Genomic DNA, 12,700 nt, shown 5'->3' with positions numbered 1-12,700 from the left:
AAGCATGGCAAAGAATTCTCATGTTTTTAAAAGGCTTTTCTGTTCTGATCTGAAAAGGGAGTCCTGAAACAAGGTATTTACCAAGCTGTCAGAGGATGGGACAGGAGGACCAGCCTGGCTACCCAGGCAGGCAAGTGCTACAAAGCCCGGTGAGCTGGGCTCAATCCCCACAATCCACACTGCAGAGATAACTGACTCCATCAAATTATCCTCTGACTTCACATGTGCCATGGAAAGCACATATTCATCCACCAAGTAAATAAATGTTTAAAAAAAAAAAAAGAGTTTACTAAGTAGGTTCCAAATGAGGTACAACATACATTTGCAGGCAAACAGGCAGACAGGAAACACAGTTTGCAGGAGAAATGTAGAGGTCTTTGTTGCACTAAAGAACATGAACAGGTAGTGAGCCAGATTAGGCTAAAGTGTTTGCACTTTGACCTGTAAATGGTGAGAACTATAAAGTGATTTCAGAAGGAAGAAAAACTATCTAAGGCTGTATACTGGGAAAAAACAAAACACCCTTGAAACCATGGGGCCTGGCTTGGTGTTCACACACCTATGAGGGTCTAAGACTGAAAGGCAATCAAAGCAACAGCAACCGACTTTGCCAGCCTACAATCTGGATTGCAAGCACTGTGCTGCAGGAGGAGGCTGCCTGGGATAGCTCAAATTCTGGGTTAGTGATGGGAGTATATTTTATCAGTATTAATCTTCCAAACAGGAGGAAATGGGCTAGGGATGGTGGGGTGAAATATTTGGGGGACATACTGACCCAAAATGTTGATGAAACACAAATCACAGGAGAGCTCCGAGCTGCTAATAAAAATGGGACTTATTAGCCTATTAATGCTGTCTGATATTGTGGGAAGAGCTGACAAGACATCATGAGGGAGCCAATGAAAGACATAACTAAGTAAAAGGTTGGGGGTGGGGTATCATCAGGCACAGAGGTCCTTAGTTAGCATCAGTGTGGCATACTGACACAGACTCAGATGTGCACGCTGGGCTTACAGGCTGGTCCGTTGTGACCTCAGTGAGACATGGTACGTGAGGCAGATGGGAACGTGCAAACGGAAGCATGAAGAGGACAGCACTCTTTCTGAGGTGAGGATGGTTTGTTTCTTGAGAATCACAGAGCTGCACTTAGTAGGCTTCTGAAGACCATCCTTATATGTATAATTCTGCTATTGCAAGATGAACCGAGTACATAAAATACAATTAGTTCATGGTTTTTATTACCCTGGCTGTTTACAGAAAAGTATTTTCCACTGTTAATTTAGGCATAAGAATAGCTGTATATCTTGTGACCTTTTTAGAAGTTTTAAAAAATGAAAAAGAAAAACTGCATCTGAGAAGATCTTAGTATCATTGGTTTTAAAAAAGGACGGGTGAGGCTTCTGTTTCATTCATCAGTAACTCCGACCAAACAACGTGTAGAACTTGGCAGGATTCTTGCCACAGACACACATGGTTCCCAGCTGCAGCTCACACAGAGGGCTGAAAGGAATGCAAAGGCTTTTGGCTCCCATGGATGGAGCGCCAGGTTCCAAATCCTGATCCCTGGAATTAAAGAGACAGAAGTGAGTTCACTCCTGCTGTGCACTTCGCCCTTCTTGGTGGAGGGAATCAGGGTTACACTTACCTGGCAGTCGTCTTTTTGATCCAGTCCTCACAGTCAATTTCCCCACAGAATGGAATCTGTGCAATCTAATAAGAAAAGGAAACGCATTCTGCCGTTATAGCTCCTGGGAAGTACCTGAGTTTTCTTTTCACCTTTCAAGCAAAAGGGCTGGGCAGCCCAGGGTTTTGGGGGCCAAGGTACCTCTGCAAACACACTGGGAACCTGGCTCAGAAGTATACAAAAGAACAAAGAATGGTATTTTACACCATCCAAAATCTACACTCATAAAACTAGACACAGGTCATGTTTGCAGCATGCTAAAGATAACTGGCTGTGACACGGGGAGCTGTAGCTCCTCCACAGGTCTGGCTGTCAGGAGGAGGAAAGGGGATGATGTAACAGCAATAGCTAACAGTCAGGCTCCCAGCACTTGATCCCACATGCTTCTAACATGTTAGAAGTAAGTGAATAACTTTTAAAGTACAAAGGCTTATAAAAGACAAAAATCATTTTTTATAAGGAAAATCAACCTTTCAATTTTCCTTGGATTGGTTAATAATGGGCAGAATCAACACTTGGTATTTTATGTGAATTCTGAAATTCACTTCCTATTTGAAAATGGGTTGTCCTATAATCCCAGTTACTTATAAGGCTGAGGCCTAAGGATCACAAGTTCAAAGTCTGACAAGGTCTGTACAAAGCAAGTACAAGCGTGCCTATCTCTAAATAAAATCAAAGTTAAACACAAAGGAACAGGATATGAGTTCAGTGGTAGAGTGTTTACCTAGCATGCACACAGACATTGCTCAGTCCACAGTAGGCCCCAAAACGGAGGGTGAGAAGAAGGGAAGGAGGGAGAAAATACCTAGCCTGAATTTTCTTTCAATAAAATGACGTTTGACAGGCCAGTTATTTTTTCATATGCTAACGGAAACAGTGTGCAATAGCAATCATGTAGTTTCTAGAGGTCACTGCTAATGCTAATGCCGGGAAGTCAGCTAGATAAGGGAACGCAGGAAAGAGCAGAGGGCTGGAGACCTGGCTGGGAGGGGAGAGTGTCTGCCACCAAGCCAGACACCGTAGGTTCAATCCCAGGGATCAACACAGTGGGAGGAGAGGATGCACCGCTGCCAGGTTGTCCTTTGCCCTCTCTGTGCGCGCACACACTCACACAACAGACGTGACAGAGAAGGGCAGGCTGGTAAAGCAGAGGCAGGCGTGCTGCTCACCAACATTTATTTCATCAACTCTCAGAGCTTTACATTCTGAAAATGAAGAGCTCCCCTGCAAGGAAGAGTTCTAAGTCCTGATCATACAGCAGTGTCTCAAAAACAACAAAAAGTTCCTCTGCAAAGCCTTCCCATGAATCTAGGATCTAATCTCTTATGCTCACTCAGTGACTGTGCTAGTCTAATTTCTGAAATGTATCAACTGCTATTCTGATCAACTGCCTCTAAGACTACAGAAGTAATACATTTCTAGGTGTGTCCTGAGGCTTGGGAACAGATAGAAAGGGCAGAGAGCAGATAGAGTAAATATATAAATTTAATATAAAAATTCTTTTATGCCATGAAAATGGAGACAAAAGACGCAAGACCTAAGCCGAAGTAACAGTCACTTCCCTGTATGAGAGCTGCTGACCTTTAATGTTTGTAAACAAAATGTATAAGAAAGTACATTTATAATACTGTGTAATGTACAAAATAATAATGATTTTAGCAAATGAAACAAACTGTTATTCTAACAAAGCCTGGTAGCACAGAGAGATAATTCTAGCTACTTAGGGGCTGGGGTAAGAGGATCCAAAGTTAAAAGACATCCTAGCTCACCAGTGAGCTCAAGCCTAGCCTGTCTCTTTACTGTGAAATATCAAGTAGCTCAAGTAGTAAGGCTCTTGCTTAGCATGCCTGAAGCTCGAGATTCAGACCGCAGCGCCATAATCTCAGCAAGTAAACTACAGTGAAAAGTAGCACACCTCCAAGTCAGTGAGCAGCCTAGCGTCTCCAACATTTACCAAGCAGAGAGGAAGCAAGCAACGTTTTACCTAACTTTAACTTCCTAAGATCCTTTCAAAGGTTGTTTGATGGTCAGTCAGCACACCTGAGACAATCCTCATGGAGCACGGGAGGAGAAGGCACTGACTGCTGAATATAACAATCTATCTACCGTCCTGTGTATTCTTTCAACATGAAACTAAAATACCCCTGCTCCACTTTAAAATATGAAACCCCCATAGTAATTTATCTAATATTAGACTAAAATATACAACCCACTAGTACCTTATGAATCTTGGTTTTATACACACACACACCACATACATATACAGTATTATATTACTGTCTATGCAATTTCTCTAATAAACTCTTCTACAAAAGTGACTGGTTCTATCATTATTAGCGGAGTCAGGTAGAATATAAGCCTGTCATCCAAGCTCCTCAGGAGACAGAAGCAGGAAGATTGTAAGTCAAGGGCTGCCTGGGCTATAGTGAGCTCAAGGGTCAACCTAGGCAATTTAAGGAGACCTTTACTCAAAATGAAAAGAATGGGCTGGAGCTATGGCTTAGTAGTAAAGTGCCTGCCCAGCATTATCATGTCAAAGCCTTAAACCCAATCCTCAATGCTCACAGAAAACTCAATAAAGGAAAGAGAGAGCAATGCATAAACACACTGCACAGGAAAGAACCACCCAAGAGCAGAAGGCCACGTGGCCTCTAGTCCTCTATTACAAGCATGCAGCATGACTCAAGGGAACATTATAGAATCCAGAAAGGCAAAAGGTCAGGAAAACAGTGAACCAAAGCCTAATGCTGAAGAAGTAAGGATCGGGTAGGATTTCTGAGATCATCTATTTAACATTTATTTTACAGATCAGCAGAGTGAGAGGGATCATTTCCTCTGTACCTGGAACAAGATATATCCTAGGCTATCATTGTTAAAAAAAAAAAAACCTCCGTCTTTTATTCTCAACAAGGAATCTTTAAAAATCTGAGAAGGAAGTACATTAAACTGTGTTAGAGAAGTCTAACTTCTGGCATCTAATTCTATGGGCTAATTTGTTTAGACTCTGGCCCATGGTTTTCTCATCTGTAACCTGGAGACACAGGACTGGCTGCATATTTAACACGTATACCAGAATACTAAAGTCCATAAGTGATTCACTCTAATAATATATGAAGCTGAATAATGTACAATCATTTTAATTGACTGGCTTAAAAAGAGATTATCACAAAGTATAAGTTAATAGAGAATTTTAAAATATGATTTACTGAAAAGTAGTAGAAGTGTACTCAGTGGTACAGCATTGCCAACACAGGTAAGACCCTAGAGGGTCAATCCCTAACTTAAAAAAACGAACAAAAGCAAGGAAACTTTTTTGGAAGTCTCTTACCTTTCCAGAATCTAGTACCTTCTGAAAGTCCTCCAATGTATTAGACACAACCATGTGAGTTTTAAGGTCTTCAGAAGCCCTACCAAAATAAATCAGAAAATACATTAACTTTTCTTATAAATATGACTGTTTCTTTTAAATCCCAAAATAAACAAGCTTTAATGAAATAGTAAGTGAAAATTAGAACTCACTGTGAGTATTAACTTCCTTACTAACAGTGGCCACAGAGAAGCCAGTCACCTTTTTGCAGTACCACTTGAGCCTAGAGGTATGGGAAGCTTGCCATATACAATAGGCAAGCGCTATTTTCGTTATTCCTGTTGAATAGTCCTGATGCCCACTATACCACCTGTGGAAGTCTGTTATTTTTCAAGCCCTTCTCATCTACTTTCCCCTTCTACAATACTGGAAAAATAGTTAACACTGTAGAAGAAATATAGCAACATGAAGATATGAATATATCACAACAAAGAAAAGCACAGACACTCAGACACAAATTAAGGATATTTTTGCACCATCCAACACTCCTGTCCCCTCAGGTCTCACAATGTAGCCCCGGTTGGCCTGGAACATCGTCATCTTGCTCCAGCTAGTGTTACTGGATGTGAATCACCACGCTTGGCTCCACAGAAGAGCCTCAGGTATCAGGGATTATTTTCATCTACATTAAAAATCGCACATGTAGTAATGAAGGAAAAAGACAGCTGTCCTTTTCTGAATCTCAGGTCTAAGGACTTGTGAACTCTTAGCAATTGCTAGCTGTCAGTCAAACCTGTTTCCTCATTTCCCCTTTCTCTCACATTTTTGTAGGAAAAGTCATGAGCATTTCCCACTCTAAGCTTGCAGGCAGTATGCATGTTCCTGCACCCTCACCCACCAGCACTGCCTTGACATGGCTGTGATCTGGTCTGTCCGTGTCATTAAGTTCTAGGTGACAACAGAACCAACGAGATGAATTAAGTTCCTGAACAGTGCAGCACTGAACCTGTAGGCCGACCTCACACTGTTTCAAGTAAGAACAGGCAAGCTGCTCATAGGTCTGTCTGTGTCTTTTGTTGGTTCTTAACAGGTTAGTCTACTTCACACAGAACTTCTTTAACCACAGCTGATACTGAGGAAGCTGGGATGTATCACAGTGCAAGGAACACCACAACCTTAACATTAAATCTAGCAAACGACCAGGAGGATTCATCTCTTGCAGTCTAGGCTACACAGGAGGAGCCTGTGCTGTGAAAGGAGGGAACACCTCAAGAATACAACTTTGTGATAAGTCTACACTGCTATGTCCTCAATTCAGTAAAATTATTCAGTGTATTACTTTCTTTATACTTGGTACAATAAATAATCAAACGTGAACCAGTATGCATGGCTATCTTATGTTTAACAATGAGTTGTTATCCTGATTCAGCTTTTCCTTAGTAATAATATTACATATATAGTGTTGAGACTTATTCAAAGGCCCTATATTTATAAGCAAGTATTATAATGCATACTGAAAATTGTACAAGATAAAAAAATGAAACCAAATGTGAAGTATATGCATGCTGACTATTTACAATCTGAATTCACACAAACAGAATGAGTCATATTTCCACATTCATATAGAAAAGTGGAAAAAAAAACCCACTCTGAATATTCCTAGTAGTTCTACCTGGATGTGGCTTCCACAAGAAACTTTGCTCTCATATGTCACAACTTTTTTATAATGAGCATGCACATCAGTGAAAAAAATATAGAAACAAAACAAAAAACATTGTTAAGAATAAACTAAGTATGAACTATTTAATATGGACCTTAGGTGAAAATTTGAGAAAAAGTGAATGAAAAGTTGCTGGAAGTTTCTGCTAAGCCAGGAGTGATAGAGCACTAGGGAGGCTGAGGCAGAAGAGTCAAGAATCCAAGGCCAGCTGGAAGTCTGAAGCCAATCTAGGTGACAGGAGATCCAATCTCCAACAAAACAAAATACACAACAATAATTTGCTTTTACAAAATTACCCCTCTGGAGCCTGGAGAGATAGCTCAATCACTTTCTAAGCATGAGGGCCTGGGCTCAGCTCATAGAACCTACAACAAAACCAGCCTCATATATGGTACACGCTGTATCCCATGATGCCTGAGACTTGCTAGTCTTGTACTTGGTAGGCTCCAATCCAGTGAGGGACCTCGGCTCCAAGAAATATAAAGTGGATGGCACCTGAAGAAAGGCATCCGAGGTTAACCCCTGGCCTCCATGTGAACAACATGCACCCACGTGAACACACACACACACACACACACACACACACACACCATCTTTTACTGATAAAGTCTTCTATCAAGTATTTACTAAGTACTTCCATACCTATAATGCCTAAGATTCTATAACTACAGATGACCAATCAGAGGAAGGGAAGAAAAAAAAACAAAACAAAACAAAACAAAAAAAAAAAACAAGAGAAAACTGCTTTTCTGTCACTAATGATGCTGATTTTCCAACCTGAGGCACAACACGAATCACAGGAGAGAAACCTCAGCCAACCAGAAATTTATCTTAAAACTACACAGTCAGGATTTCTAGGTATGAAGTTCAGCAATCTCTGTTCCTCAAGTTCCAGGAGACTGAGAACAGAGAGAAGCACCTGAGAACAGCAAGGGCAGGCAGCTTTCCAATGCCTCACTCACAACACTTCCCATTCCCAGTACAGAGAAACTTTAAACATCATGTTATCTAGACACCAAGAAAATTCTAAAGTAAGTGTTCAAGACACTTTTATGAATGAGCTCAGGGAAAGCTGCCTAGAAACAATCAAGCACCAAAGGTAAGGCTAAAATTAGTTTATTCTCTCCTAGTCAGATTTATTGAGACCCAATAAATGTGGCCAGGTATGGTAGTGCATGCCTTTAATCTCAACACTTAGGCAACAGAGACAACAGGTACATCTCTATGAATCTGAGGCTAGCCTGATCTACATAGTGAAACCTTATCTCAATAAATAAACCCACTATGTATTAGGCATCGAGTATTCAAGGAAAAGAATAAATATAACATGGGCCACCTTCCCTAACCTTAGACCAAGCTTCTATGCCTAGTGATAGTTGCCTTCCTCTCGTTGCTTCAGGTAGTCAGAGGAGGAAAAATTCTCTTACAGGTTAGGCCAGCCCAATGACTCAACTATCTCATTCTCCCCAAAACCAATCAGGAGTAGTTGTTAGCCTTGGCTACTCATATCCCCCAAGGAGCTTTTTTTCTTTTATTTTTACTTTATGTGCATTTGTGAATGCCTGATTGTATGTGTGTGCTCTCTCTGTGTCTGGTTCCAACAGAGGCTGGAGAGGAAATTAGACTCCCTGGAACTGGCGTCACAGGGAGTGTAAGGCCTCTGACACAGGATCTGGGAACTGAACCCAGGTCCAAAGTAAGTGCTCTTAACTGCTGAGATTATTTTATTTTTGTGGGGTGTCTGTCTGTCTGTCTGTCCCCAAGAGATCCAGAAGCATCTCTGGATTCCCTTGGAGCTGCTTGTTGTGGCTGCTGGGAACCAGACTCAGGTCCTCTGCAAGAACAGTACCCACTGAGCTCTTAACCACTGAGCCGGCTCCCCTACCATTACAGCGGAGCTTCTAACACTACAGTTGCTAGCTTCTCTGTAGACCACTATAAGTAATATCTCAGGGAAAGTGCTGCTATTTACTAAAGCTTCCTGGGTTCCACCAATCTGTATCAGTGCTTAGGAACACATGACTTAAACCCTCACATTTATGTTACAAAAGCCTGGATTTGAAGTATAACCACTGGTTCAACAGACAGCACAGCTTCTCAGGGAACATGCATGTGCGAAGGCCTGCCTCAAGTCCCATGCACAGAAGGAATAAGACATTAAGTGGCCCTGGGGCTGGAGGGTAAGGCTGCTCTCAGTTGCAATAATCCCCAGACCCACTGTTTGTGTCTCCATCATCAGTGAGAACTGAGGAAAGGAGACACAGTGAACAAACAGCACTACCTTGTAAAAAGGTTCAGCTGGATGTCTTCCAAAACCTTTTCCAGTTTAGCCTCGGCCTCCTTTTCAGCAATTGTCAGCTTCTCTCCAGTATCTCGTCTGACCGCTACAAATTGACAGCTCTTCATGTCACGCGGCCCCACCTCAAGTCTGATTGGAACTCCCTGTAAAACAAAACAGGAAGTTAAATTGCACATCTGTATCTCAAGTTGCACACAGACTATATCATGGCTTCACCTACTGTGAATCCCATTTCCTCACAAAAGGCACATGGCACATGGAAGAGTACAGAGACATCTTGAAACCAAAGGCACGCCAAGACACTGAGGGGGTTAGTCACTGGTACATCCCAGACTATTCCTAGTAAACCTGTACTCTGGCTACAACTATAGAATGCATCAGAATCACCTGCTGAGCTTGATAAAGTACTGTTTGCCAGACCTCACCTCAAATTCTTGTTACTGTAGGTTAAGGATGGGCCGAGATTCACAGCTAAAGGAGTTACTAAGTACAGCTCAGACTGCTGACTTTGGGATAAAGTTTAAGGTTTTTTCCATCAGGGAACTTAAAAAGTAGCTGCATGCCAGTTTAAGACTCTTGCATATTCAAGTCATATGCATTTTGATCTATCTCTGATGGGACTGAAGCCCTTCAGGTCCAAGGAGAGCTTGTAGGGTCTGGAACCCTCTCTGAAAAACAGTAGGCCTTAAATTAAATTTAAATTTAAAGCCTTTAAAACTACTTCAGGGGGCTAGAGAGATGGCTCATTAGTTAAGAGCACCGACTGCTCTTCCAAAGGTCCTGAGTTCAATTCCCAGCACCCACAGGGTGGCTCACAGTTGTCTGTAACATGGTCCGATGCCCTTTTCTGGTGTGTCTGAAGACATCAACAGTGTACTCATATACATAAAATAAATAAATAGATCTTTAAAAAAAAAAACCTACTTCAGGACTCTGACACTGCAAATCAGGTGTGTGTGTGTGTGTGTGTGTGTGTGTGTGTGTGTGTGTATACAGTTGAACAGAACTCAAGTCAAAGCCAAAGGAAAACTTAAGAGAATGCTAGTAAGCCTACTTGACCCTCACAGAACAGAAGGGAAGAAAAAGGAAGTGGGGGTGGGAGGGGGGGATTCAGAAGTAGATTCATTCTGATTAAGCTAACAGCAACAGTTTCTTCTTTAACATTTTGTACCCATACACAGACTGGCTTAAAGAAGTAGCTGCTGCTATCTTCCCTGAAGTTAGGGGAACATGTGAAGAAGTATGACACACAAAAAACCAGGTTCAGCACTGGCACTAACCCCAGCACGGGGTGACCTTGGGAGTTATTTTAATGTTAGATGATAAACACTGGTGGCTTTGCAATGTAGATGGTTAATTGTGACCAACCCCAGCAAATCAAGCATCCACTCTTAAGATCTTACACTACTCCTATAATGTAAGCTGGTATATATTTGACTCCCAAGTTCCAGACTGACTTAAAAGTCTCTATCATAGGTATAAAAAATAAAGGTAAATGCCAAAGTTTATAAACTGAAACAAAGGGCATGTATTACCTGATAATGAAGCTGTGCAGTAATGAAAATAGAACACAGACATGAAGCCAGAATTAGACAGGCTTTGTCTGCACAGAGCTGAAAACAATAAGTGGATGTGTGCCCAGGTGGACTAGAAACCGGTGAGGACTCCATTCTCACAGAAACCTCCTCCACTAATGACTGAATTCCAGACAGAAGCATCACAACCTGCCTACCACATGAGGCTTACTTAGTATATATAAACCAACGACTCACAGGAACCAGTCTCCACAAAACGTTTAGGGAGCCAAGGCACAGTGCTGTGTATCAAAGACAGGCCAAGCACGCACTAAGTGTTCTCCCACCAAGCTCTTCTCCCTGAACTACCACAGAAAGTAGTTTCACAAACACAGACTCTAGAAGTCCGCACTGGACAGTATGGACAGTATGGACTGTACTCAGACTGAGTTTAAGTGAAGAGCACATAAATACAAGTAAGGGAGGGCGACAAACACCCCTCAAGTCTGCGGACATCCAGACCTACCCACAGGACTCTGGAGTACCTTGAGCTCCCAGTGATTGAACTTCCAGCCTGGGGAGTAGTTGTCTCGTAGATCGACTCGGACTCGGATGTTAGCGCCAAGCAGCCGCCTTTTGTACTCATTGCATTTTGCCATCAGTGCCTCTCTGTCCTCTTCAGACAGGGCATTTGTGATTCCACAGGGAATGACTACCACCTAGAGTCCAGCCGAAGACACACCACAAACACATAATGACACCTACAACAGCGAATTGTCTACAGCCTACAATAATGAATTAAGTGAAAATCTGCCCAAGATCTTTTAAATATATGGGATTTTACTACAATTGAAAACATGTACTGGAGAGATGGCTCAGTAGTTAAGAACACTTACTGCTCTTGCAGTAACTGGTTTGGTTCCCCAGACCCACATTGTGGCTCACAGCCATCTGTAAGTAACTCCAGGGAGTCCAACTCCTCTTCTGACCTTTGAGTGCTTCACCACACATGTGGTGTGGCATGCATGTACGCACACAAACTAAATTATATAAATAAATCTTTAAACAGAACAAACAAAACAAAAAAATCCCACAGCATGCAGCATCCTAAATACATCCAAAGCATGCTACTGACAGGAATTCCTAAAGAGTTTGCTGCTGGGCCACTATATTAAAAACAAAACTATGCCAACAAAAGCCATTAAATATTAAATAATATCCAACACCAAAGGGCTTAAAAAAATCTAATTGTACATGGTACTTCTTGAAATGCTACACCTTACATTGTTCTAAAAGCACTTTTTCTACGAAGATTCTCATCAGCTGTATAGAAACCTGTAGAGTTATAGTGACGTCAGCATTAGATGCATATGAACGTTGGACTTGCAGCACAACTGCTTGAGCACACAGTACAAGACAGCCATTTCCTCTCCATTCACATCCTCTTCCTTATCACCCTCCTCCGGTTCACTCTTCTGAGTCTGTGGCCTACTAGGCCCCTTCTTCATCTCCCAGTGTGCAGTAAGTAATGCCCGTCCTTCTGTGTCTCTTCTTTAGGTAGCTGTTTTCTGTTCCTATGTTTGTCTGTGATGACTGCTGAGGTCACCTAACCTGGTGTTTTTCCAGCATCTCCAGTGGCATCTGAGAAGCACTGGAATCTCCTTCCTCTCCTTTTTAACACCTTTGGGAAGACTATCGTTTTCATTTCTCTGTCATTTTGGCTACCTTTCCAAATTTCCACTTTCCTTTGAAAACATGGTCTTCCATCTCTCCAAATATTTCTTGGTAAAAGAGTTTAGGTGTTTAAGTCTACATCAAGAGAACAAGGGCATATTGTCCTATAGCTTGCTGGGATCTCTCTGTCTGAGACAGAATCTCACTACGTAGCCTTGACTGGCCTCTCTAAATTTACCATATAGACCAGGCTAGCCTAGAACTCAAGATATCTTCCTGCTCCTACCTCTAATGTTTTAGAATTAAAGATGTGTGCTACCATGCACCCAGTGTGGCTAAAGGCACTGGATCCCCTTGAAGAGGAGGCTGTAAATAGCCAGATATGGGCACAGAGAACCATGCTTGGGTCCTCTGCAAAAGCAGTAGTATGCTATCTTACCCACCAAGCCATCTCTCCAGTCCTGGGTCTTTTAGCCATGACCATAGAAAGCTGGTAGGAACA

The 12,700-nt window shown here is 42.0% G+C and overlaps 1 protein-coding gene across 1 annotated transcript in view; it reads right to left on the bottom strand.

The window, feature by feature from the left end:
- Positions 1-1,216: 1,216 nt before the first annotated feature.
- Positions 1,217-12,700, bottom strand: part of Eprs (glutamyl-prolyl-tRNA synthetase) — a 67,778-nt gene continuing 56,294 nt past the window's right edge. The window contains exons 28-32 of the mRNA XM_028758984.1: positions 11,070-11,243; positions 8,993-9,153; positions 5,013-5,091; positions 1,646-1,710; positions 1,217-1,563 (exon numbers count right to left, since the gene is read on the bottom strand). Coding sequence (XP_028614817.1) covers positions 1,413-1,563; positions 1,646-1,710; positions 5,013-5,091; positions 8,993-9,153; positions 11,070-11,243 — 630 coding nt within the window. The 3' untranslated portion in view covers positions 1,217-1,412. The remainder of the gene's footprint in view (positions 1,564-1,645; positions 1,711-5,012; positions 5,092-8,992; positions 9,154-11,069; positions 11,244-12,700) is intronic.

This window comes from Grammomys surdaster, unplaced genomic scaffold (assembly GCF_004785775.1).
Source record: "Grammomys surdaster isolate TR1022 unplaced genomic scaffold, NIH_TR_1.0 130, whole genome shotgun sequence".
Lineage (NCBI taxonomy): Eukaryota > Metazoa > Chordata > Mammalia > Rodentia > Muridae > Grammomys > Grammomys surdaster.
The sequence above is the reverse complement of the archived record's forward strand: the minus strand, read 5'-3'. Positions and strand labels throughout refer to the sequence as shown.